The 26,293-nt window shown below is 36.4% G+C and overlaps 1 protein-coding gene across 3 annotated transcripts in view; it reads right to left on the bottom strand.

The window, feature by feature from the left end:
• The window catches only part of FAP (fibroblast activation protein alpha), a 105,380-nt gene that overhangs the window by 55,076 nt on the left and 24,011 nt on the right, over positions 1 to 26,293 (bottom strand). The window contains exons 2-7 of one of the 3 annotated variants that reach the window (XM_081581594.1): positions 22,013 to 22,350; positions 20,596 to 20,780; positions 20,181 to 20,265; positions 4,403 to 4,501; positions 3,362 to 3,456; positions 2,366 to 2,440 (exon numbers count right to left, since the gene is read on the bottom strand). In XM_081581594.1, the coding sequence (XP_081437720.1) occupies positions 2,366 to 2,440; positions 3,362 to 3,456; positions 4,403 to 4,501; positions 20,181 to 20,265; positions 20,596 to 20,601 (360 nt within the window). In that variant the 5' untranslated portion in view covers positions 20,602 to 20,780; positions 22,013 to 22,350. Of the gene's footprint in view, positions 1 to 2,365; positions 2,441 to 3,361; positions 3,457 to 4,402; positions 4,502 to 20,180; positions 20,266 to 20,595; positions 20,838 to 21,640; positions 21,959 to 22,012; positions 22,351 to 26,293 lie in introns of those variants that run through there. The other 2 variants (XM_081581596.1, XM_081581595.1) reach the window with 2 other exon arrangements.

Below are 26,293 nucleotides of genomic sequence, written 5' to 3'. Positions count from 1 at the left end.
CAGGTCAATAAGGTAGAATCATAGATCACTCAGTTCAAGGTTCAGAATTATAAAAGAACTGTTTTCACAAAGCACTATGAAAGAGATGTTTCAATTCCAAATGAGTGTCATTTAAAGAGTTTTACTGTGGACTTCTGTGCTGTTCATCCAAATTCCAGAACTAATCTCAGCAGTGATTCAACCCTTACTCCATAAAAAGTATATCCAAAGACATTTCTTAATATAAAAAGCTTTTCTCTAACACACTCTATTCTAAAAAATGTTCCCTTTCTACTTAACCTTGATTGAAGTAAAATCACTACAATTTCCAAGTCCTGTAAGGATTACCCTGTACCTGAATAATTATTATAATATCCTATTAAACTGGGTAAAGATAATTTTATCCATCATATAGTTTTCTTGTAAAATGCTTGCTTTTTTTGAGCATAGTTTTTTTTTTAAATAACAGATATTGAAAAAGTAAATAAGAGATATATAGCTTGTAATTCTTCAAGAAAAAAAAAAACTACCCTTTTTTTCATTGTTTATCTGTACTGTTCATTTCAGTTCAGTCACTCAGTCATGTCTGACTCTTTGTGATCCCGTGGATTGCAGCACGCCAGGCCTCCCTAGCCACCACCAACTCCCGGAGTTTACTCAAGCTCATATCCATTGAGTCGGTGATGCCATCCAATCATCTCATACTCTGTCGTCCCCTTCTCCTCCCGCCTTCAATCTTTCCTAGCATCAGGGTCCTTTCAAATGAGTCAGTTCTTCACATCAGGTGACCAAAGTATTGGAGTTTCAGCTTCAGCATCAGTCCTTCCTATGAATATTCAGGACTGATTTCCTTTAGGAAAGACTGGTTGGATCTCCTTGTAGTCTAAGGGACTCTCAAGAGTCTTCTCCAACACCACAGTTCAAAAGCATCAATTCTTCGGCGCTCAGCTTTCTTCACTGTCCAACTCTCACATCCATATATGACGACTGGAAAAACCATAGCTTTGACTAGGTGGACCTTTGTTGGCAAAATAATGTCTCTGCTTTTTAATATGCTGCCTAGGTTGGTCATAACTTTTCTTCCAACGAGCAAGCATCTTTTAATTTCATGGCTGCAATCACCATCTGCAGTGATTTTGGAGTCCATAAAAATAAAGTCTGTCACTGTTTCCGTTGTTTCCCCATCTATTTGCAGTGATGGGACCAGATGCCATGATCTTAATTTTCTGAATGTTGAGCTTTAAGCCAACTTTTTCACTCTCCTCTTTCACTTTCATCAAGAGGCTCTTTAGTTCTTCTTCACTTTCTGCCATAAGGGTGGTGTCATCTGCATATCTGAGGTTATTGATATTTCTCCCGGCAATCTTGATTCCAGCTTGTACTTCATCCAGCCCAGCATTTATCATGATGTACTCTGCATATAAGTTAAATAAGCAAGGTGACAATATACAGCCTTGATGTACTCCTTTCCCTATTTGAAACCAGTCTGTTTGTTGTTCCATGTCCAGTTCTATTTGTTGCTTCCTGACATGCATCTGTACTGTAGTTAAGAGAACAAATCAAGTATTATTTTGGACTTTATTTCTTAAAGGACTTTCAAACTTTTGGCATAGTAACTCCAGCATGTTGAAACGTCTTTCTGAAGATTGCAGGTGACCAAGACCTGGTCCACTGGAAAATAATCAGCTGTCTGAACAATGGGGGAGGGACAAGCTTGACTTTTCATTCTCTGCATTGAGGGAGTTTTGCATCTCAACTAAATATGAAAAATGGCAGTTAAAACAAAAGGCTCTTGATCTCAAAGTAATTATTAGAAGTTGAATTTGATATAAATTCTTTTGCCAGTATAAGTAGAAAAAAACAAGGTGATTATCTTCCCTCCATAACCTCATTCAGGAAGGGGAAATTAAGTAAGGCTAAACAGTCCAGCTATGGATACTGCTACACTACACTAGGCTTTCAAAGACACAGACTAAACCATGGTCTAACCACTGACTGTATATTATTGTGCTTGAGCAAGTGAGTTAAATAAGCTACATTGTGATAGTTCCATTTTCAATAATAATAAATATTAAAAAGGTTAAAATATGTGAGAATTGACTAATGATTTATGATGTCAAATGACATTTTTATGATGAATATCAGTGTCCCCAAAATAAGTTTTTCCCTCAGGAGGAAAGTAATTTTTAATACTTGATGATAGCCAGAGAAGAATGCCAAATTCTGAATTATTTGTATGTTACTGTTATGCTTTGGGGATTCAACTAGAATTGCATTAATTTCTCAGATATTTAGAGATAAAGAGACTCTTATTCCCTCTTTCATAAACCAGTCTGTGGGTTAATAAGAGACACAATCAGACAAACCCAAATTAAATCGCCAATACCTTTGAATAATCACTTTCTAGATACGCAAATTGCCGGTCAGGTGATAAACCATAATTTGAAGCATTCACACTTTTCTGAAATTATGAAGAAGTTGATTAGAATGCAGAAAAAATAAAGGAGCCATATACATTTATAGTTTTAAGAGAATATTATATCATTGATATACTCCCAAATATACATTAAAAGTAATTTTTTAAAAGTTTAGGTAATACCTACCGTATACAAAGAAATTTACTACTCTTTAAGGGATGACAGTGTGATAAATAAGATGCACCTTGTGATTTCAAGATGCTTATAATATTAAACTTGTAAATAAATAACATTATAATTTAGACAGTTTTATAAGAGAGAGGTAAATACAGCACTGCAAAAATTTTGAGGAAGAAGTGATTAAATGCAAATGAGAGGATCATTTGTTGCACAGAGAAGGAGAAATATCAGCCAAGCTTGACTCTAAAAGATTACTAGGCTATTGAGGGTAGAGAAAGTAGGAGGTCCGAGGGTCTAGGACAGAACAACATGTGCGTATGTACCATAGGACTAGTCACTGAGCATTTACTGAGCACTGTTCTAAGCACTTTCAAATGTTATTTTATTTAATTATTATACTAACCCAAAGTGGTATTATTATTCCTACTCTACAGAAGAAGAATCTGAGGCACAATGAGGATGGTAGAATGTGGAACCTCACCCAAGGCCTCATAACTAGTAAGTGAGAGTGAAGATCTGAACTCAGTTTGCCTAGCCAGAAGAACTGAGTTTGTACCCTTATCTCATGGGATACTAGTTCCACAGAGGAAGAAAAATGCTAGTAATTGAGGAGGCAAGGATAGTAACCTAGTGTGACTAAAAGAGAGAATCAGAGGATAACTGGTGGGAGACAGCTGAGAAAGCAAGTTGGGTCCAGATCAGGAGCTCCGAGTTTGAACTCTGTTCCTTGGTCAGTGAAGAGCTGGCAGAGATTTCTGAGGAGGAAGATGATGGTGGATACATACCATGGTGATATTACTCAAAATGGTATATGATTCTCCTGTTTCAATATTATAAAATACTACATTATTATCTGTAGATTGATGAAGATATTCTTGTCCTTTAAACAAGAAGGAAAACAAAACTTGAAATGATCTCCCTTAGCAAGAAATACATTTATAACAAAGAAACACCTCTCTTATTTTATAGACAGACTTTTTTTTCCCCTCTCTGTCCAGTACACATTGCTTTGTCAAATTTAAAATAAGTTGGAAAAAAAAAACCAATAAGTTTGATGGTGGAAAAGAGGAAAGGATGCTTTCCTCTACTTTATACAAAAATGCTGTATTTGCCAGTAGAAGCCTTATTTTACCAGTTCAGGGTGATTAGGAATAAACTTGGATTTTCTCTGCGTTACAAGGAGAATAAACCAGTTTAAATGGCATGTTTCTTTTGCAAATATATATATATACATTCCCTTTAGGCTGTTTTTGACTTAGTTTAAAACCTATTTATATGCATGTTATTTTCTAAAGAGAAAACAAAAATATTCAATTTTTAGTGGCATTTTAGATATAAATTATAATGTACGCAATTTAGTTTCTTTTACCATTTGTTTGATTAGATGCATTTAACACTTTTTTTTGAAAAACTATATGCAAATATCAATTTTATGGCCCTTAAAGGATTTGTCTTCAGGGTGGGATTTGTTCATTTCTTAGATTAGCTAGATTAACAATAGAATTTCTCTTTGTAAAATTCTCATGACCTCTTTTAAATAGGTGCTTGTCTCCCGTTCTGAAAAGCTATAGCCTATGCTCAGCTTATTCTAACAATGCATTCTCAGATTTTACTGTTCTGCTAAAACTACTACTGGCATCATTATTATGGAGCAAATCCTGTCTAAGTCATTCTGTCAAAAATGCTTTGGTGGCCACTTGACTTATCTAAATAATTACTCTTTTAATCCATTTCAACTAAGGTGGCTTATGTTACAATAGAGATGTGCTGGCATTAAAAACACTAAAATCACACATTGAAAAAAATGTAAAAAATAATTCACTTACCTGAAATCCAATTTGGAAAAAATGTTTTATAAGAAAATGTTCCATTTAAAATATCCTTCAGTGTGAGTGCTCGTATTGTACTCTCTTCAGAGTTGTGAACTTTGGGGAAGGAGGAAACATATCATTACTTAAAAGAAGATTAATAACTCAGATCTCTCTCAGATATCATATAAAGAAAAGATCTGCCATTGCCAAACCCTTGTTTTTTGTGTGTGTACTCAGATGCTCAGTCGTGTCTTACTCTTTGTGACCGTATGGACTGTAGCCCGCTAGGCTTCTCTGTCCGTGGGATTCTCCTGACAAGAATACTGGAGTAGGTTTCCATTGCTTCCTTCAGGGGATCTTCCTGACCCAGGATTGAACCCACATCTCATGTCTCCTGCACTGGCAGGCAGATTCTTTACCACCAGCACCATTAACTCTTGCCCTAATGACTATGAGTATTATTTCCTGTTTTATAAAGAGGCTAATGAGGCTTAGAGAAGTAGTTTGATGGCCCGAAAGGAACACGTTGTGGGAAAAACTTGAGAAGTGTAAAGGAGACCACGCTGAGGATCAGGGACATTATTCTTCAGGCAGTGAAGAGCTTTCAGAGATTTTTAAGAAAGATGAGATGAGGCTCCAACAACTCGAGGCCTTACAAAACTGAGATTGTAGACCATCCATGATCAGTTGCTTCAGTTGTGTCCGACTCTTTGGAGACCCCATGGGCTGTAGCCCGCCAGGCTCCTCTGTCATGGGGTTCTCCAAGCAAGAATACTGGGTAGGGTTGCATTTTCTCTTTCAGGGGATCTTCCCAACCCAGGGATCGGCTCCACATCTGCTGCAGCTCCTACATTGCAGGTGGACTTTTTACCACTGAGCCACAGGGGAAGCCCATGCACATTTGACTGAAAACTCAGCCTTTTAAGCAGTTCTTTGTAGTTCCTCACACATGCTTGGCTTAGATTTCTATTGACTTATAAATGATGTATTTTAGCATCCCAATTGGTCAGGTGACATCAGCCAGAATCCTTACCTTCAGACATCTCAAGAGAGACATTAATGAATGCAGATAATTTCTTATCCTGGCTAGGGATTTTTATAAAGACAAAGTGGACCAGAAGAAAAGAAAACCACATCATCTATACAGTTGACCTTGGAAATTCCAAGAACAGAGGTTTTCCATGTAAAAACTAACCTAAAGTAGTTTGCAAACCACAAGCAAAATTCAGGTGTATTTGAACCTTCCAAGACAATTATATGTTTCAAATGTGATTTCCATTCTCAGACCAAATTCACTGTAGAGCCTGGCAACAGTCTACTACACCAGAAACTATGGTGACCAACTTCCAATCCTTCTTCACATCCATATTCCTGTTCTCCATTTATCTTACCTTACACCTTCTCCAAACCATCACTTATAGAACCAAAACTTAGGAAAGTGTCCTACACCCTGAATAGGATATACAAATCTGATATTTGTTCATGTAAAAATAAAACTGTCAAAGATGAGCTTTAATTTTATCTTCTTGCTAAACTCTTCCACAACTTTCCAAGACTTTCAAGATAAAGAACAAAACCATTAGTCTGGATGATAAGCCCTAGCTGATCTGGGATAATCTACCTCTCCAGCCCTTTCTTGCCCTTCTCTCACTACTTCTAGATTCCAAAAATGCTGGACTTTCTGTTCCTCAAATATTCACTTCTTTCTCTAGAGCCATTGCACCTCTTTTCACCCTCTCCCTTCTCCTTATAACTTATTTTCAGCACTTTGTGCTTAATATAAGAGCCATTTCCTCCAGCAAGCCCTTCCTGACCCCCTGGTTTAGATCTGGTTCCCTTGTTACACAGTACCATAGGCCAGGTTCCCTTTTCAAAGAACATTTGTCTTGGTTTGTTATCTTGTATGCATTTGAGTGATTATTTTATTCACATTTCATTACCTCCCACTGTATTCTCAAAAGAGTCATGTAAGGCCAGGGACCTTGTCTAGTTTTGATCACCACCACATCCCTAGGGTCTAGAACATAATAAGCATTTAATAAACACTTGTTGAATGAATGAATACATAAAATGAAGGATTGATCTGTGGATGGATGAGATTTGTGCCCTCTTCTTTACAGAATGTTTCTACTAGCAATTTCCTATATTGGGTAAGTCAATCTCTGGTATCACAGCTTGCTCACCTATAATGTAAAAGATTGGACTAAAAAATGTTGATAATACCTTCCAGGTCTACCACTTTAAATTTTGGAATTTGAGAAAAAATATGCTCTATTAACTATACAATCACATAAGTGAACTGCCATATGATAAGGTCCAAGGGACCAACTGGATAATAGCATTTTCGGAGGTTTTAACTGATTCACGCTGATATAAGTATGCTCCAACTGTTTATTAGGACCATGAGTTATCTTCGTAATTTACTAAACATTATCCTGGTAGCTAGAAGAACATAAGTGACTGATGAACCCCTTTGCAACCAGACACTAAACACTTAATGAATGAAATTAGATTATTCTAATAATCATGTTTGTACAGGTACTTTGCTTCCTAAGTAAAGTTCTACATGCTATACAATTATTTGTAATGAAAGTGCTTCTAATTAATTAAATGATCTTGTACAAAATTCATATCACTGATTTGGTAATTCCCATTCAATGAATAAAATACCATTTTACTACAATAGCATTAGTATAATTGCAAAGTATTTTAATTTGATTTTATTTAACTTTCAAGAACAAATTGCAATCTGTTTCTAAATAGTCAAGGGAAAATTCTAGTACGATTTACAGTGGAAATTATTTTCTTTTGAGATATATTTAATTTTTGTCTTCACAATACTGAACTTATAGATAAAAAAAATTTAGCTTAGTGAATCCCTGTATTATGAATACCAAGAAAACTTAGGTAATTGCTTTTTAAAAACTTTTTTAGTTATTAATTCAATAAATTAATATAATCTTGGTGACCTCTTTTTTGTCTAGCATGAATAATGCTTTGATTATGGCTAATGACTTATATAATAGATTTTCCTATTTAAGGATCCTTGAATATAATTCTCCTTACTTGCAATTATGTTTAATTGAGAAGTTCTTAACTATAATTAGTCTTCATTTTTATAGAAGGTTAAATTAAGTGAGCTAATTCAAGTGAAACATTTAACTCTATGCTTGGCAGTCAACAAATGTTAGCTTTTGTTATTATCATAGCTCATCATATTCTTGAAATAAATATTTTTGATCTGTGTTTCCCAAACTAATTTGGCCACTGAGAGTTTTTAAAATATCTACTAAAATCACAGTGAGGAGGGCATGGCAATCCACTTCAGTATTCTTGCCTGGAGAATCCCCTTGGACAGAGGAGCCCAGTGGGCTACATACAGTCCATGGGGTTGCAAAGAATCGAATGCAACTGAGCAACTAAGCACAAACACACAAAATCACAATATAGGAAATGCAGTCTCAGATTAAGCTATTAGTATGTAAAGGTTAATTTTTATTCTAATGTAATGGAATTCATCAGTTATACTTGGAACATCTTGGTCATCCTAGAGCTCCATGAGTGAAATAGTCCAATGATGATCATAAGTACAGTTAGTACTAATATCACACATATGGATAAATAAAATATATTAAAAAACAAGAATTTTAAATTATTTTTAAATTCCTACTCATTTTCCTTTAACATTAACAATCACGCTGATTCTTATCAGATTTCTCAAGAAGATTTCAAGGATTAGTTATTTACTCTTTGTAACCTCTAATTTAGATTATCCAGGAAAATTATGTGAGAGTAAGTGTATATGTCGTATTACTTCTCAGCCAGTCATTTATTTTAAATGGGTGCATAGTAGCTATGCAACCATGGTGTTGGAGAAGACTCTAGAGAGTCCCTTGGACTGCAAGGAGATCCAATAAGTCATTCCTAAAGGAAATCAGTCCCGAATATTCATTGGAAGGACTGATGCTGAAGCTGAAACTTCAATACTTTGGCCACCTGATGTGAAGAACTGACTCACTGGAAAAGAACCTGATGCTGGGAAAGATTGAATTCGGGAGGAGAAGGGGACGACAGAGGATGAGATGGTTGGATGGCATCACTGACTTGATGCACATGAGTTTGAGTAAGCTCCGGGAGTTGGTGGTAGACAGGGAAGCCTGGCATGCTGCAGTCCATGGGGTCGCAAAGAGTCAGACACGACTGAGCAACTGAACTGAACTGATAGTAGCTATAAATGCTAATGATCTAGAGAACTTAACATATGTCACATTGACTCAATATCTGTGAAACAATTTAAATATGCATTAATTATGCTGCTAAATATCATAATCATAATAAGCCCCACCAGCACCCAGGAAGTGATAAGGTGTTATACTGAACACATTAAGAGGATCCAGCTGTATTCATCTGGAAATAGGGTTTGTGGCACAGCTTTGGGATAGGTGATTACTCCTAACCTTGCATGGGGTGTAACCAGGGATCAAAAGGTGTGATTATCCTGGAATCAGGCTGGACTCGGAGTGTTACTGAATCAGATGGGGGAAAATTTACATTAGGCATTCTTTTCTTCCTGCTGAAAATGACCACACGTTCATAATAGAATAGAGTAATGTACCTGCTCTAAGATGATGGATTAGGTCACATATTAAGAGTTATAAAACATGTACTTAGAATTTCCAATCTAATCTCTGGTTCTTTGTACCAGCTAGGACCATATTCAGCATATATTGGAAGAATAATAAATATTTGTTGAATGAAAAAATAAATCAACTGGACAGATTTTATTTTAGGTGTTCTGTTTTTTTTTTTTTTTTTTACTAATCCTCCCCCTAAGATACACCTGCCGTTACTCTTTACTATCCTGTCCATGTTGTAAATTTCATATGTAAACTCTCCTACCTGGACATCATTTTAAAATGTATCAAAATTTTGTCCTTGGAGTTAGCTGGAGCACTTATTTGAAAAACAGATTCCTAGTTCTTATCTCAAATCTACTGATTCAGAATTGGGGATAAAGCCCTGATTTTCATTTTCGTTCAAGCCCCACTGGTGATTCTTCAAAGAATCAAAATTTAGTGATTTCACTGAATCTACTTAGTTCAGTGTTCTCCTGTGCCTATCAGTTGAATTTCTCCTTGCCTATCAACTCCTGGTAGGTGGATAGGTCTGGCCTGCAAGCAATTTTCATCTCACGGACAGACTCCCCACAGCTAATGTTGATCATGGCTTTCAAGGAATGTTCAAGGTCTCTTGTAATGTTTATGTCTCTATTCAGTCCTCTTGCTCATTGCCAGATGGATTCTTCTTTAGGTGCATTTGCTCTGCTGACTCTTAAGGAATAGAGGAAGGGCAAGGAGACTGATCCTGCCATAGCTTATGTTTAAACAAGATAACAGGGAAAGCAACCATAGGGGAAGGAGCCATTGTTTTTCCAGTGTTTTGAATATGTGTGTGTGTGTGTGTTTGTATGTGTAAATCAGTATAAAATGCATCACTATGGCATCAATCACACTAAACAAGTTCTAGTCACCTAAAAAATTGAATGGGTGGATTTTCACTACTTTTTCTAAATAATGTTTTAATATTGAATTATAATCTCTTGGTTAGTTTGAAAGTTTAGCTTTGCCATCTGAAATTTTTAAACTCAAAGTAGTTGAGCGGAAGTAGAAATGAATTCTGAGAGCGTATCTTTCTTCCACTGGTAACTGACATTCGCTTGACACTTAATTCCTGATAGCGCCCTGAAAGTCAATTGGCTCATCTTTACAGTTACTCATACACTGCTTAGACACTCTAATTAACAATAATTATTTGCATTTTCAACTTATTAAAACAAAGATGGGAATTATTTCAATTATAAATCCAAGAAATTACAATTCACAGAAATAATTCACAAATGATGATTCAATATTCTCCTAATTCTTTCTTAAAATTTTGTATTTATTCTTTACTAGGATTCTACTTCTGTCATTTATTTTTCTAGTCTTGAAAAACTGGCAATAAGAGTCAGAGCAGAGACATCAGATGTCAGTTCTAATATTCATCATAAACTAAATGAGAAAACATGGTTTATTAAGTGGGCTCATGAATGGCTGGTAGGTCTTTTTGTTCTCACTTTCATACTGATTTTGAAACTGATGCTTATGAGGCCATCTCAGGGGAGTGACATGGACTTCCAGGCACACCGCATCTGTCTCTCTGCTTGCTCTACAATGATACTGTCCTCAATAGGCAATATGTCCAGCCATCGTATCAGGTCATGTTTATTTCTGGAGTGAGCCCCACAGGAGTAAATGCTGGAAATAAAAGGGTGGGGAATAAACTATTTAAAACTAATATTATATTTGGGCAAAGGCTGACAAGTTTGAAGAAATGGAACTGTGGTAGCTTTAGACCAGCAACAAGAAGTGTTATACTAAGTTCTAAGTACGGGGTACTCTACATGTATAGTCTCATGAAACACTCACAGCAACTCTCTGATATAAGTACTATTACCAACACCATTTTGAAGATTAGGAAATGGAAATTAGAGAGTTAAAATAACTTGCTAGTATATAACAGAGCTGGGGTTTAAATCCAGCTCCATCTGATTTTAGAGACTGGACGCTTTACCACTACCTTTTGATTTAAAGTGAGCACACATTGTAATAAAACAACAACAAGACAAAACAAACACAAAAATCAAGCAACACACAAGGGGAGGTAGGATTATACCTCAAAATGAACATTAAGAGAAAATGAGATGATTTGATCTTCATCAAATATAGCAAAGAGGTTGCTATATAAAGCTTTTAATGTCTCACTGAAGAACGTAGTAGCTCTTGGTTTTGAAAGAATTTTGCAAGGTTCTCTCTGTAGCTAACACTAAACAATACAAGTTATTCAAAGGAATTGTCAGGTTTTTAAAAGTTCATTTTGTGTATTATGTTATTGTTGTGCTATGTTAAATAGGGCTTTTCGCCACCCCCACCCCTCAATCTCTAAAGCAGTAAGAGGCTTCGCAAGTGGCTCAGTGGTAAAGACTCCACCTACCAATGCAGGAGATATAAGAGATGCGGGTCCAATCCCTGGGTCAGGAACATCCCCTGGAGAAGGACATTGCAACCCACTCCAGTATTCTTGCGTAGAGAATCCCATGGTCAGAGGAACCTGGAAGGCCACAGTCCATAGGGTTGCAGAGTTGGACACAACTGAAGTGACTGAGAACATAAGCATACACCATGTTCTTATGCTTTACATTGACCATACCCTGTGATCTTTACTACTTTGCATGCATGCTAAGTCACTTCAGGCATGGGAGACTCTTTGCAACGCTATGGACTGTAGCTCACTAGGCTCCTCTCTCTGTGGGATTCTCTGGGCGTAAGTTCTGGAGTGGGTTGCCATGCCATCTTAAAGGGGATCTTCCCAACCCAGGAATTGAACCTTCATCTCTTACGTCTCTTCCATTGGCAGGTGAGTTCTTTATCACTAGCACCACATGGTGTTAAATGACAAATGTTTTGGTGACCCTGAAGATGAAAATAAACCTGGTCTATATTTGAAGGCCAACTCAGTCTCCTTTGCCAGCTCATCTTCCTCTAATCTCTGTTTTAAATTGTGATGTAACTTTTACTGGATTTACTTGGATTTCTTCTTTGAATCCCAGATGATATTTCCACTTGTGTATTTCACAAGCACTTCAAAATCAGTATGTCTAAAGCTCAGAAAAACAGGAATTCCATTCTGCTGCTCCAGATTTCTCCAAGTCAATGGCACTATCGTCCACTTCGTTGCTCAATTCAAATACCTGTGAGTTATCTTTGACTTCCCTCTTTGCTTACTGCCTTTGTCTAGCACCCAGGTCTGACAAATCTATGTTTGAAATTTCTCTCTACCCTCTCTAATTCTACTACAACCACCAAGGCCAAGCTATGTCTCACTAGGTAGGCTGTAATAGATATCTGTTTGCTACACCTGCAATTTCATTTCTAGTATTTCATTGCGGGTTTTTGTTTTTGTTTTGCCACATCACTTGGCACCCAAGATCTTAATTCCCTGGGATCAAACCTGGGCCCCCTGCAGTGAAAGCCCACATTCTTAACCACTGGATCACCAGGGAAATCCCTTCATTGTGAATTTGATTTACATTTCCCTAATGACTAATGACGCTGAGTCTCTTTTCATAAGCATATTGGTCACTTTCACATCTTCTTTCTAGTAGTTATGTATGGATGTGAGAGTAGGACCATAAGGAAGGTTGAGCACTGAAGAATTGATGATTTTGAAATGTGATGCTAGAGAAGACCCTTGAGAGTCCCTTGGACAGCAAGGAGATCAAACCAGTGAATTGTAAAGGAAATCAACTCTGAATATTCATGGGAAGGACTGACGCTGAAGCTGAAGCTCCAATAATTTGACCACCTGATGGGAAGAGCCAACTCATTGGAAAAGACCCTGATGCTGGAAAAAAAAGAGGGCAGGAGAAGAAGAGGGTGACAGAGAATGAGATAGTTGGATAGCTCACTGACTCAATGAACATGAGTTTGAACAAACTCCAGGACCTAGTGAAGGACAGGGAAGCCTGGCATGCTGAGTCCATGGGGTCACAAAGAGACACGGCTTAGTGACTCAGCAACAACCACAATATCTTCTTTAGGGGATATATCTGTCCTTTGGCTTCCTGGATGCTATGGGACTCAGTGGGTAAAGAATCTGCCTGCGGTGCGGGCAGATTCATTCTTCCATTTCAAGATAGCTATTCTGGATCCCTTGTATTTCCATGCGAATTTTGGAATCACCTTATAAATTTCTGCAAAAAGTATCATCTGGGATTTGGATAAGGGTCACATTTAGTTTGCAGACATATTTAGAGAATATTGCCATCTTTAAAATGCTGTTTTGTGTTCTATAAATTTAGGTTTTATTTTCATTTATTTATATCTTTTTGTATTGTTTATTGCTAATGTGTAGGAAAACAATTGATTTTTATATATTAATCTTGTGTTTTGCAAATTTACTCAACTTGCTTGTTAGTTCCATTATTTTTTAGTGAATTCCTTAGGATTTTCCAAAAACAAGATCATGTCATCTGTAAATAGAGATAGTTTTACTTCTTCCTTCCCAATCTGGATACTTTTTATTTCTTTCTTTATCTAATTACCCTGGTACAACTGAGAAAAAGTGAAAGTGAAAGTCTCTCAGTCATGTCCAACTCTTTGAGACCCCATGGACTATACAGTCCATGGAATTCTCCAGGCCAGAGTACTGGAATGGGTAGCCTTTCCCTTCTCCAGGGGCTCTTCCCAACCCAGGGATCAAAACCAGGTTTGCCACATTGCAAGCAGATTCTTTACCAGCTGAGCCACAAGAGAAGCCCATATAACTGTCAATAAAACATTTAATACAAATAAGAACTAGCACACTATCTTATTCTTTATCTTAGGGGAAGAGCACTGACTTTCACCAGTGTGATATTAACTCTGATTTTTTTTTTTTCGTAGATGCCCTTTATCAGATAGAGGAAATTTCTCCTATTTCTAGTCTGCTGAGTGTTTTTATAATGAAAGGGGGCTGTATTTTGTTAAATCCTTTTTCTGTATCTCTTGAAATCACCATGTGTTTTTTTGTCTTTTTCTATTAATATAACTCATTATAGCAATTGATTTTGGGATGTTAAACCTTATATTCTTGGGATAAATTTCACTTGATCTTGGTGAATAATCCTTTTTATACATTACTGGATTTGGCTTGCTCATAGTATGATGAGGGTGTTCCATTTATATTCATAATAAATATTGGTCTGTAACTACTATTGGTTTGTGACTTCTTTGCTTGTAACATAAAGAAGTATGGCTTTGGTATCACAGCATCTGGTCTTAAAGATGAATTGATAAGTGTTCTATTTTATATTTTGAAAGAGTTTATGAAGGGTTGGTAATAATTCTTAAAATGTTCTCTAGAGTTTACCAGTGAAGTCAACTGGCCTTGGGGTTTTCTTTGTGGGAAGTTTTAAAATCATTAAAACAATTTTCTAGGTTGTTATAGTTCTGTTCAGATTTTCTGTTTACTCTTGAGTGAATTGTGGTAGTTTTTATCTTTATAGAAATTTGTTATTTTCATCTAAGTTGTCTGATTTTTTTTTGGACATACAGTCTTTCTAACCCATTCCTTTAAGGAGTACTATCTCATCAGTTTTTATACCAAGTATAAAAATCATAATCTGTTGGAGAAAATTTTAATTTAGATATGAAGCAATTCAATTTTTTTATTATTCACAGGGATAAAGGTTAATAAGGATTGTAAGCTATTCCATTTTTACTACATAATTTTTGTTAATTCACAAGGATACTAAAATAAAAAGTTAATTATTTGCTTTACATAAAATAAGCAATAAGTAAATAAAAGACTCATTAATATTGATTATCCCATGGAAATATTATTTTAATTTAGCCTAGCATGTTCCTAGATTTTAAGGCTCAGTTTGATTGTCTCTGGTTCTTAAAAACCTTTAGCTTTGATTCCATATGCCCAGTTAGAGCTTTAGAACCTGGTTTTTTCAAGGTGTGTGTATGACTATATATTCTTGTGTAAGTTGTAACACAATTCACTTTGGAAATCAGAGACAGGTAAACTCCTCTGCAATATGGGAATCATCTGAAAACTTGGGTTGTTTTCAAATTATTTAGAATTTGGCAAAACTCAAGAAGAATTTGCCAAGATTCATCCTCTGTGATTTTAAAATCCAAAAGCAAAGTAGAGAAATATAATCTGCAAGGCTGATATTTTTATACTCAACTCAAAAGCTCTTTTAGGTCCATGAACTTTCTGAATCTTTTCCTCAGCCCTTTAGACTTCCCCATATTTCCTCCAAAAGAACAGTGAATGAATAAGCTTAAAACTCTTAAGATGTTTGAGGGAGTCTGTTTCACAGTTCTGAATGTTGATACTGGGAAAATTTTAAGCCTTAAAAACAAATTCACATCTCCTTTGATGGTAATTTGGTTTCACATGTATCTTACTTTACAAAAAATTATTGTTGAGATTGTAGTACTAATAATAGTTACAATAATAGTAATAATAACAATGGATTTCTACCAAAAATATAGGCATTCTAAATGATACTTGTCTTTATAAAATATTGATCTACATTCTGTCTAAATCATCTGTGAATTCAGATTATCTTCTGAAATAATTATATAAGGTTATTACTTACCTAAGTAAGCAATCACTATAAATTTTATAAATGTGTATGTATACTCATAAGTCTATGTGTATATACATATTTTCCTGTGTTCATTGGTTACATAATTTTGGCCTCACAGGTTGAACTTCCCAGATACTTGCCTACGTCAGAGCCTTTGTATGTGCATTTCCCTCTGCCGTGAGGATCTAGCCTCCAGTTTGCATCCTTCCTGTCCTTTAGGTCTTGGCTCAAATATCATCTCAGGGAAGCCTTCCCTAGCCACTTTTGTTATGAACTGAATTTTGTCCCCCCAAAATACATAAATTGAAGTACCAATCCTTAGTGGAACTGTATTTGGAAATAGGTGCTTTAACAAAGTAATTATGATACACAAGAACACGTAGTGGAGCTCTAATCTGATGAAGCTAGTGGTGTCCTTACTGAAAGAGGAATAGCCACCAGGAGTACATATGCACAGAGAAAAAGCCATGTGAGGATGAAGCGATAAGGCATCCATCTACACGCCAAGGAGGAAGCCCCCAGAAAAACTAAACCCAGTTACACCTTGATCTGGGACTTCCAGTCTCCAGAACTGTGAGAATAGAAATTTCTGTTATTTAAGCCACCCAGGCTTGATTTTTTTTTTTATTATTATCACCCAGGTGATATTTTGTTATGGCAGCCCTGGATGTCTAACACAGCCCTGCTCCATTTGTCTTCTGTAGCACTTTTACAAATTTGAAATACTCTATTAATTCACTTATTTACTTGTTTATTGTCAGACTGTCCTTTTGTAAGGCCAGAGAACTTGTCATTCATGCCTTATACGTGTGCCTGGTATCTAGAAGGTACTCAATAAATAGCTGTTGAACATATAACCAAAGTATCCAAAAGCCACAGTGGACTGGACATTGTGGATAATAGATAACTATGGGATGCTAATCTCTGTGTTTATTTTTTTTTTTAATATTCAGTAGGTTGTTATTTTTAATCCCAAGAGGAACACTATAACTTCTTCAGCTCAAGAGTTAAAAATCCAAGTGTTTATAGGAATCAAGTAGATGTTTTAAATGAATATGTTACTTTATGCAAATAAAACTGAAAGTTTTTCTCCATTTTCTGTTTTATATTGGGGTATGTAGCAAACCGGAGAATGCATTGCCAACCTAAAGACAACAGCTGCTTCTGAGTCAACTATTCTCATGGGCCCAATTTTGTCAGATCTAATATTTAAAAAGAAGTCAAAAATCTACATTTTTATGTGAAATCTTATGATTTAAAAAAATTGAAAACGAATGCAAATTTGTGTAAAATACTGCAGGCCAAAACCAACAATAAAAATAATAAAAGGAAAAGCATGCAGAGGTGGACAAGAGGACTTCAAGGAGATCTGAAGCTAGCTACAGTAGCTAAAGATGGCTCTCCCTTCACTGCAGGTACTGGAGGCCCTGCCCAGAAGAACTTGACTTCTCCACACTATATAATCTCTCTTTTCTTTCTCCTTCACTCAGCCTTATTCTCTACTCCCACCCACCTCAGCTTCCTTTTCCTTTCTTCTTCATTTCTTCTCTCCTGCTTTTGCCTTAGAGCTGCCAATATCCTTGCCTTGCAACCAAAATTCCTGAAAAAATTCGTTTCTGATCCAAGAGGTGGAGGATAGTGTGCTACTCAGGGATAACTACTCCCTACTCTCAAGCGTAAGAAGAGCGTTGCTGAGAAAAAAAAATACATCACACAGAGGGAGCTGTCATCTTTGTGTACTAGGATGGAGAACACAATAAAATGCTTGCTACCATTTACTAAGCTGCCACAAAATGTTAGCAATTTTAGAAAAAAATTAGTTAATGTTTATTGAGTATTTGTTCCTGTAATGAACTCTATACTCATTTGAAATCAAGAAAAGCGCAGATAGCTCCCATGAGTCCTTTCACAAAGGTTCAGGAATTCAGAAACTGTAAATCATGAAGCAAGGCCATATAGAATTTACTTGCAAAATTCTGGAGCCTTTGTTACTTTCTGATTCTAGTGTTTGCTTGTCTGGCTTTTATTTTGTCACTTCTGCACATCTCTTAAACCAAAAGTCTTGTGTTTGTCCTCAGGGCTGGCGAAAATGAGGGAAAGATGAGAAGCTTAGTTTCCACTCTTGGTGTGGTTGTATCTTCACATAGGAAGAGGAATGATGCTTGGGAAGAAGAACCTCAAGAGAAAAAGTAGAGATAGGAGAAAAGAAAGGGAATTGGTTGCAGGGGAGTAGGCTCAGGCCAATGAGGACAGCTTGGGTCTAAGGTGTGGGAACACATACGTGTTTCCGATTGGGTAAAAATAAAAATGGGAAAATTAGGAAGTCCCAAAATAGTTATCTGTTATTTTTATTACTATGTGAGTGAGCTAAATGGATCTTTCTCATTTCACCACCCCATTGCCCTATTTATTCCTAAAATCCTGCCTAATTCCCCCAAAGCTCTTTTAATTCTCAGACTGATGTTTCTGGGACCTACCGTCTCTTTGGAAAAGCCCTTTCCTCTTCTTATTTCACTTAGACCTAATGATTTAAGTGACCCAGTGGTCTAAGTGAAAGCCTGATCCCATATTGGTGGTAATGACTGAGCATCCATACTATATTCTTAATCGTGCTTTCAGACGAAAGTCTAAATGCAGTACCCTTGTTTCCCCAACTAGCACAATGGTGGGCAGAGGTGAAACTCAATTAACTGAGTGGGACTAACTAGTGGGACTTCATTTGTTAATATATAACAATGATGAAGCTGAAGCTCCAATACTTTGGCCACCTGATGCAAAGAACTGACTCATTAGAAAAGACCCTGATGCTGGGAAAAATTGAAGGCAGGAGAAGGGGATGACGGTGGATGAGGTGGTTGGATGACATCACTGACTCAATGGGGACATGAGTTTGAGCAAGCTCCAGGAGATGGTGAAGGACAGGGAAACCTGGCGTGTTGCAGTCCATGGGGTCACAAGTAGCTGGACACGACTGAGTGACTAAATAACAACAAACAAATGAACGAGTGTTTTGTAAGTGGGTCTTTAAGTTTCTCAAAATGTTCTTACTTTTATACAATATAACTGTCTTATATTTCTTATTGGAAATTATGACTCAAATTCCAAAGTGCAAATGCAACTCATCCTTGTCTCTAGACATGGAGGCAAGTTCACCATAAAATCCACATACTTTTCCTTGACTTTTTTTTAGGCCACCCTGAGAAGCATGCGGGATCTTAGTCCCCCTAAAATCCACACACTTGTGTTCCCCGCACATTTGTTTCTGATGGAGCAAAATGTCCATTTCAAGTATTGGGGAGGTTTCTTTAAAAATTAGGAGTTATTTTTGCATGTATTAGCATTCAAGAAATCAATAGGATAGGACCTAATCCACTAGCTGACAACTGCTGCTATGAGGAAAATATGGCCCCAAAATGAGGTGAGACACTGGTCTGAAAACAATTTTAACTTGACAAAGTACAATAAATATGGACTCACACAATCTCTTTCAATCAACAGCCTCAGAATAATCTTGTGCTAGCAGAGAGGAATGAGTATTGAAGATATACAATGAAGACATGTTGCCTTTATCTTATTGGTTAACCTCCTCATTTTGTAATTCTGTGAAAATCTCATGAGCATTTTTAATTTTTCAAAGTATTTTCCTATATTTCATTTTTAAAGCAATAAATAATTCAGAACTTATACTTTCTTCAGCTAAAAGCTTGCCACTGTTCTTCCGTTATTGTCCGTTAGCTTTTAACCGGAGGTATTTCCCACTTCAGCTATCATAAGCTATCACAAGCTATCATAAGCTTTTAATGTTGGTGCAAACATTTTTCCTTTCCCTAGACTCCAAAGCTAGACATGTTATTATTGTACATTTTTCCTGTTTTAGATCTTAAGCTTCTTTACATAGTTTCACAAAAACCTATGTCCCTGATATCACAGAAAGGTTTATAAACAAAGTCTTAATTTAAATCCAAACTAGCCCCAACATCAGTCTCCTGAATTTCAGCAAAGTGAGATCAATGTTATCTAAGCCTGTTTAAAAAGGATCAATTTAAAAACTAAACATAATGCTTGCTTAATAATATTTAGTCTTCCAATTTGATTTTCTTGGCTTTTGCATCTAGAACAACAATTTCACTTTTTCTATGCAGCTATTCCTGAGATCTCTATTCTTGACTGCCTCCCTAAATTTTTGGAAAGACTCATAATAAAAATTTCCATAGGTTCTGTTTTAACTTTTCCATTCTTACTCATCTTTACTTTCCATGAGGCAATCCAATAATGAAAAGCAATGTTAGTTAAAAATATAGTCTGTAAAGGCCTGTCAAAGCTTGGAATTTAGCATGTATTTTGGAGAGACGTAGGGGTGTTACAGAAGAGTGCTCAGGTTTTTCTATTGCAGAAGTAATACTGGAAACCTCTTCCTACCTATGCCTTCAATTCCTCAGTGATTCTGGTTGCTCAACAACATACCTGGGAGCTTATACATCTTCTTAGAAATAACAGAGTTACTTTGGAAAATAAGCATTTAGGAAATGTTCAATCTCTTGTGACCATGCACTAGTGCTTTTTCCAAACTGTTCTAGGCAGACCGAGCAAAATAGAGAAAATTCTTACCTCTTGAAGGACGTAAGACAATACACATCACCAATAAAGCAAGCACAGCAGAGGTGGCAACTCCAAATACAATTTTTAACCATGTCTACATAAAATAAAGAAAATTAGACATATAAACGGTTTCTGCTAAATAGTAGAAATGGCAAGATTTTGTTTACACCTAAATCTGCTTTCTCCCTCCCCATAAAGCTTTTGATTGTCTTCCACTGATCTGGCTATAATTGCTGGAATTCTTCCAGCTCTGCAAGGAGAAATGTTTCCACAGTATATTTAGAACAATTTCCCAATCCTAACCCACTCCAGGAAGTACATACTTATGTACAAATCCTCACCTTCTAAACAACAGAAAACTCTGAATGTGCTCAATTCAGCCAGCCCCCATCCTTCAGCAGTATCTGAGGCTGCATATACTAACCTTCATTTTTCCAGATGTTTTTGAAAGTTAGCTAATTCTGACTTCAGAGCGTGGGTCACCAGATCTGTGAAAACCGTTGAAAGAAGCAGGTCTGTCTTCGTAGTTGGAAGTTGAAGCTAGGGCAAGTTTTTTTTTTTTTTTCTTTCCACGGACTTTCGAAAACCGTGCCAAATTTCAAAAGATTTCTGTAAAATTAGAAACAGATTTTGGGGGCGTTCTTGGCCTTGAAATGAACTGTGAGTGGCTCAAGGGTGGTTTTATAGCCTTCTTATCCTTGTAAATTCTACACCAACATCTGCTTACGCTGACATACAGAGGTTTTTTTAAATATTTTTTTAACAAGTTTAGGTTTATGTTTCATTTTCTTCTAGAAATCACTTACGAATCACTTTGGAAAGTCATGGGGTTTTGGATAACCTTTCTATTTGCAACCAAAAGAATTTAAAATATAACTTTAAGGTGTGTATAGTACACATATATCTAACTTTTAGCAGAAGAAGAAAATTAAAGCCACATAAGATTTTGTAAGAAAGACTCCATGTTACTGCAATTTTTCTTTCTCTGGGAAATTATGAGGTTCTGCAGACAGAAATGTTTTTCTTTCAGCACAATTTCTTTGTCCATATAGCACCATATGCACTTTCAGTAAATACAGAAGTTTAAAAATTCAACTGTCTAAACCCACGACTGCTTTACTTTAAAGAAATAAAATGCCATCTGGTGAAATTTAGTATGGGTTAGGTGTGTATGCACAGGCCAGGAAGATGGAAAGATCAGTAAGAATAATTTACCAGCAGACCTTTGAAAGAATGAACATGGCTTTGCAAAAGTGATATTTTTGCTTCCCTCTCAGAATATATTCTGAGAGAGAACAGTTAGTAATTATAAAGCCTTTAAAATAAATAAAAAGCATTTGAAAAAAGTAAGTCATATGTACAATTTCATTTTGGCTAAATCTGCATAAATCCCAAGCAATCGGTCAACCTGACATCATCTGACATCGGTCTGAATTAAAACACACACACACACACATGCACACACATACCAGTTTATTAGCGTATGTTGGCTGGTTCAATGCAACTCCTTTGGATAAATACAGTCGTTCATAAATACAGTTCCTCTTAAATACAGTTGTTAACCTACTGGTTTTTTTTTCCCACTCCATGGGTCTCAACCTGACTAAAACAAACTTCATGGTGAACTTTCATGGATTTTTCATGAACAATAATGAGGAAATGTTTCTGAAATCTTTTGCTGTTTGCTTTAGTCAACCAGTCTGACTACCATGGAAGGTTTTCTCCAGCAAAGTGCAGGACAGTGGCTTGTGAACTTCCTTTCAGACATTCTCCAGACATCCCTCCCTGAATTCCAGGCTTATGAAAATTCTGTTGAGGAAAATGAGTCATGAAGCACTTACTGGCAGCGAGATGTAGCCACCCCAGGTTGGAGGGGTGCCCCTCCCTCCTTTTGCAGTTGATGGGGCCAGCTCTTTGCAAACTGGAGCAATCATTGAGATAAACATCCAAGTTGTGCTATATACTTGTAGTCATCTCCATGTGCTTATGAAATCCTCAAATCCAAGATAAAAGCCACCAGCCAGGTTCCAAATGAACTGCTGCTACCATGTGGGTCCTCTCACATGTATTGCCTTCTTTGGAAAGTTCACACAGCGCATTCTCAGAAGTTCTGTTCCAGCTGCCAAGGCTTCAAAGTCTCCAAGTGCTTTTTAGTGAGTTATTTCCATGACTTTACATCCTGAAGAGAAACTGACTGTAGTAAATGATTAGGGCATAATTAAAATGGTTACTCTTGGCTTTAGCAATTAAAATGCACTGACATGCAACTGGCCTGGGTACCACTTAGGACTGCTGTCAAGTGTGGGTGTCTACAAGAAACTCATTTGACAGAATCTAAGAAGAAATCTGAGTGCTTTAAGAAGAAAAAGTTTTGATCGAAACTTTTAGTGAGACGGGAAAATATGAGGCTAAAGCATGTTTCTTTAATTTTGTTTGTTTTTTCCTTGGATGGTTGGGTAATTCAAACTGCGAATTTTGGAAGAGTCTGACTGGTTTGAAAGGTTTCAAGAAAAATGAGACTGACTACAGAAATAAAGGTGAGTTAGGGATACATTGCTTATAACAGAACTACACATATCCATCCCTTTGAAATAATGTGTAAGTGTTCTAATTTTCATCCAAACAAGTACTCCCACAAAAATAACTTACATTCTTTTAATATTATAGCATCTTCACTGACTTTTTCTCCTTTTAGAGTCAAAATGCAAATGCTTATGCTAACATTTTTTAAACATTAAGGAAACTCAATAGATTCTTATTTTATATAGTTAGTTAACACCCAGTTCACATTTTGGGGGGGAAATAATTATGAATAATCCAGGGGGTGGAAATAATTATGAATAAGCTATGGTCTGCGTCTTCAGGAAACTTACATTCTTCTACAAACCTGGCAACTGTGTGTGTGTGTGTGTATGTGTGTGTGTGTGTACGCTTAGTCATGTCCGACTCTTTATGACCCCCTAGATAACATAGCCCATCAGGCACCTCTGCCTGTAGAATTTTCCAGGCAAGAATACTGGAGTAGGTTGCCACTTCCTCCTCCAAGGGAATCTTTCGAACCCAGGGATTGAACCTGTGTTTCTTGCCTCTCCTGCATTGGCAAGTGTGTTCTTTACCACTGCGCCACCTGGCAAGTGAGTCCTTACATATTTGTTTCTTTTCCTTTCCTGGAGCCCTTGCTGAGAATGAACCTGAAGCTGGCTTTGTGTTTAGTAGAAAAAAGTGCCCAAGAGTGCCCTGGTGGATTTGTTGATTGCTACATGGACCCAGGAGAGACAGAAAGTAAACATGGCACATGTTTGTGATCCTTAATTCAAGTCTAAGTCTTATTTTTATTGAGACTGAAACTTTCCTCATTTAGCAATTCTGGACCTATTCATTGCTGATAAAATGGAAAGTGTGACTTTGGCCTATAAACAATGAAGAGCACGTATTAGGATACTAGAGACTAAAGTGAGCTTTTCCCAGAGATAGAACTTATATGTTTTAATTTAAAATATGACTGCATTTTAGTAAGCTCACTGGAGAAGTTAACTATAACATAACTCCTTAGCTTGCTATTTAGTAGCAGTAGAACTATTTAGTAATAGCCACTGTGTCTGCCAAAAATGATTTTGATTTAGATGTTTTCCCAGAAAACACATTCAGCTGTATATTCCTTGAGTGTGAAGGTTAAGACAATGTTGAAAGCATAGATAAGGATTTTGTCTTTTTAATTTGGGGTAGGGAGATAAAGAGAGATGCTTTCATTAACCAAAAGCTAAAACATATTATTAAGGTTGAGCAATAACTCGAAAATAAAAATTTGCTCTCAAGAAGGCCATGCCTGTCCATTTGATTTCTCACATTCAGTAAAAATTTCCTATCAACTGTTTTGTACAAAGTGCATTAATACATTTCCTTTAACTCATACAAAACCCATTTTAATGATTAGGAAATGGATCCCTGAAAAATTAGGTAACTTGCCCAAGATTCCAGCAGGAACAATTGTTACTACAGTATAATGATTCTTTGTGATAAGTCCTGAAGTTCATTCCAAAGCTTATTTATTTTTTTTAATTTTTAAAAATATATTGATTCTAAAGTAATAAATATATTTTTAAAATCAAAAAAATAAATTAGTAAAAATTTTAATTAATATCTTACTGATTTTTCTGTTGAAAGGCATCCAAGTATGATGGTAGAATAATTAGAGCTAAAATACGTGTAGTCCTTACATCTTCAGAGAACATTATTACACATGACTCCAAAGATCTCAGTCTTACTCTACAGGGTCTGTGTCCAAAATATCAGCTTGGTTAGAGTATTGTTAGAATTGAGGTCTAGTAATCAGAGCAATAGTTAGAGAATGCCTAGGATCAGGGAGAAGGCAGTGGCAGCCCACTCCAGTACTCTTGTCTGGAAAATCCCATGGATGGAGGAGCCTGGTGGGCTGCAGTCTATGGGGTCGCTAAGAGTCAGACACGACTGAGCAACTTAGCAGCAGCAGCCTAGGATCAGAAGGTATCCTTCCAGGGACCTGTTTAAATTAAGGGATTCATCAGAATATCCATCATCAAAGATATGAGATCTAAGCTAAGAAGAGCTAATATCGTCAAAGCTTAGAGCAACTGTCACATAATTATAGATGTGGAAGACGTGATGTAACAGCATCGATGACAAATGATTCAACTTAAATTAATTTTGAATCTGATCTATTTTCTAAAACTCCAGTTGTTACATGAGGGAGAATATGAAGCAACATGCTTCCTGGTTTGTAATTGATACCTACTTTCTTAATAAATGTTATAATTAGATGCCAGTGTTTATTAACCTCTAATAATTAGGGCAAGGTCTCCTTGATGGCCCAGAGAGTTACCAATAAAGTTAGATTAGGAAATAAACAGTAGAGAAACAACCTATTTCTTTGGATATTTAGATGCAGTTTAAAAATGCAAATACTACATTTTCCTAGAAGTAATAAATCAGTAGGCTTGATTATATTAAGTAGTTTAAATTGAGTGTGTGTTTTATACACTTTGATAAAACTTACTAAAGACTGCTACTTCACTAGCATTTTTACAGTAGAGAATATTACTATTAATAAGTAATGCTTATTGAATACATATTAATCCTGACATTTTTCTAAGTACTTTACTTGTACTTTCTCATTCCACCTTCAGAACATTAGTACCATTATGTTCTTCATTTGAAACATAAGGGCATAGATGCAAAGAAAATTTAAATAACTCCCTCAAAGTTACATAGCTCAAAGTTCATGAGCTATGTGAGTGGTAGAGACACCACATGAACCCAGTCTTATCCTATAACACGATTTGACTGGTCCATGTTTAAGTTTCTGTTAGGAGGGTATATATATAGGTGTAGTGATGGGGTTTGTAATCAAGACTGGATCTAGGAGAAGGTCAAACAGAAGGAAGAAATTAGATGGTCTAATAAGCTGGATATCTTGATGAGACCAGTGATAGAATAGGACATAAAGAAGTTGTTATCAGAAATGAGCAGGTTTCAGTTTAAGATTTCTGTGCAAGGTGCTGACAAGGGTGTGGGTGTGGGTACAGAAGTAGGTGGCTAAGGTAGAGGAAAGAGGTGAAGGTACCTATACTATAGTTGCCAAAACAATGAGAGGTGAGGGAATCATTTGGGATGTATATGGGAGCCTAATTGATTCCATATTATGGCAATAATTGAGGCGGGGGAAGAAATACATTGAGTCACATTCTAAACTGTTTATAAAAGAATTGTAGAGATTCTCAGGTCACTTCATTTCACATCAGGTCAATATGGTAGAATGAACATATACATCAATTTCTTTGCTTTCTAAAACACTGTTAAACTGATTGAAAAAGGAAGAAAAGGGTAAGACATGTAACAATGCAGAGATGGAGAGAGCATGGGCAGAAATAGCAACTGCCTGGGACACATCTAGAAAGGGACTTGCATGGAATGGTTCCAGAATTGAAATGACATTTACCACTGAGGGTAGGAGAGAGAAATGGCACTGGAAAAAAAGGGAGGCTAGTTAGATATGCATGTATGGATTCCTCACCTCTGGATGCAAAACAATCTGCAGCTGAGCATTTATTCCAGGCAAAAAAATAAAAGATTTAAGAGATATTAAA

The sequence above is a fragment of the Giraffa tippelskirchi genome, chromosome 3 (genome assembly GCF_054371585.1).
Source record: "Giraffa tippelskirchi isolate mGirTip1 chromosome 3, T2T-mGirTip1v1.2.pri, whole genome shotgun sequence".
In the NCBI taxonomy this organism is placed as follows: domain Eukaryota; kingdom Metazoa; phylum Chordata; class Mammalia; order Artiodactyla; family Giraffidae; genus Giraffa; species Giraffa tippelskirchi.
Note: the sequence above shows the minus strand (reverse complement) of the source record. Positions and strands in the feature narration are given on the sequence as shown.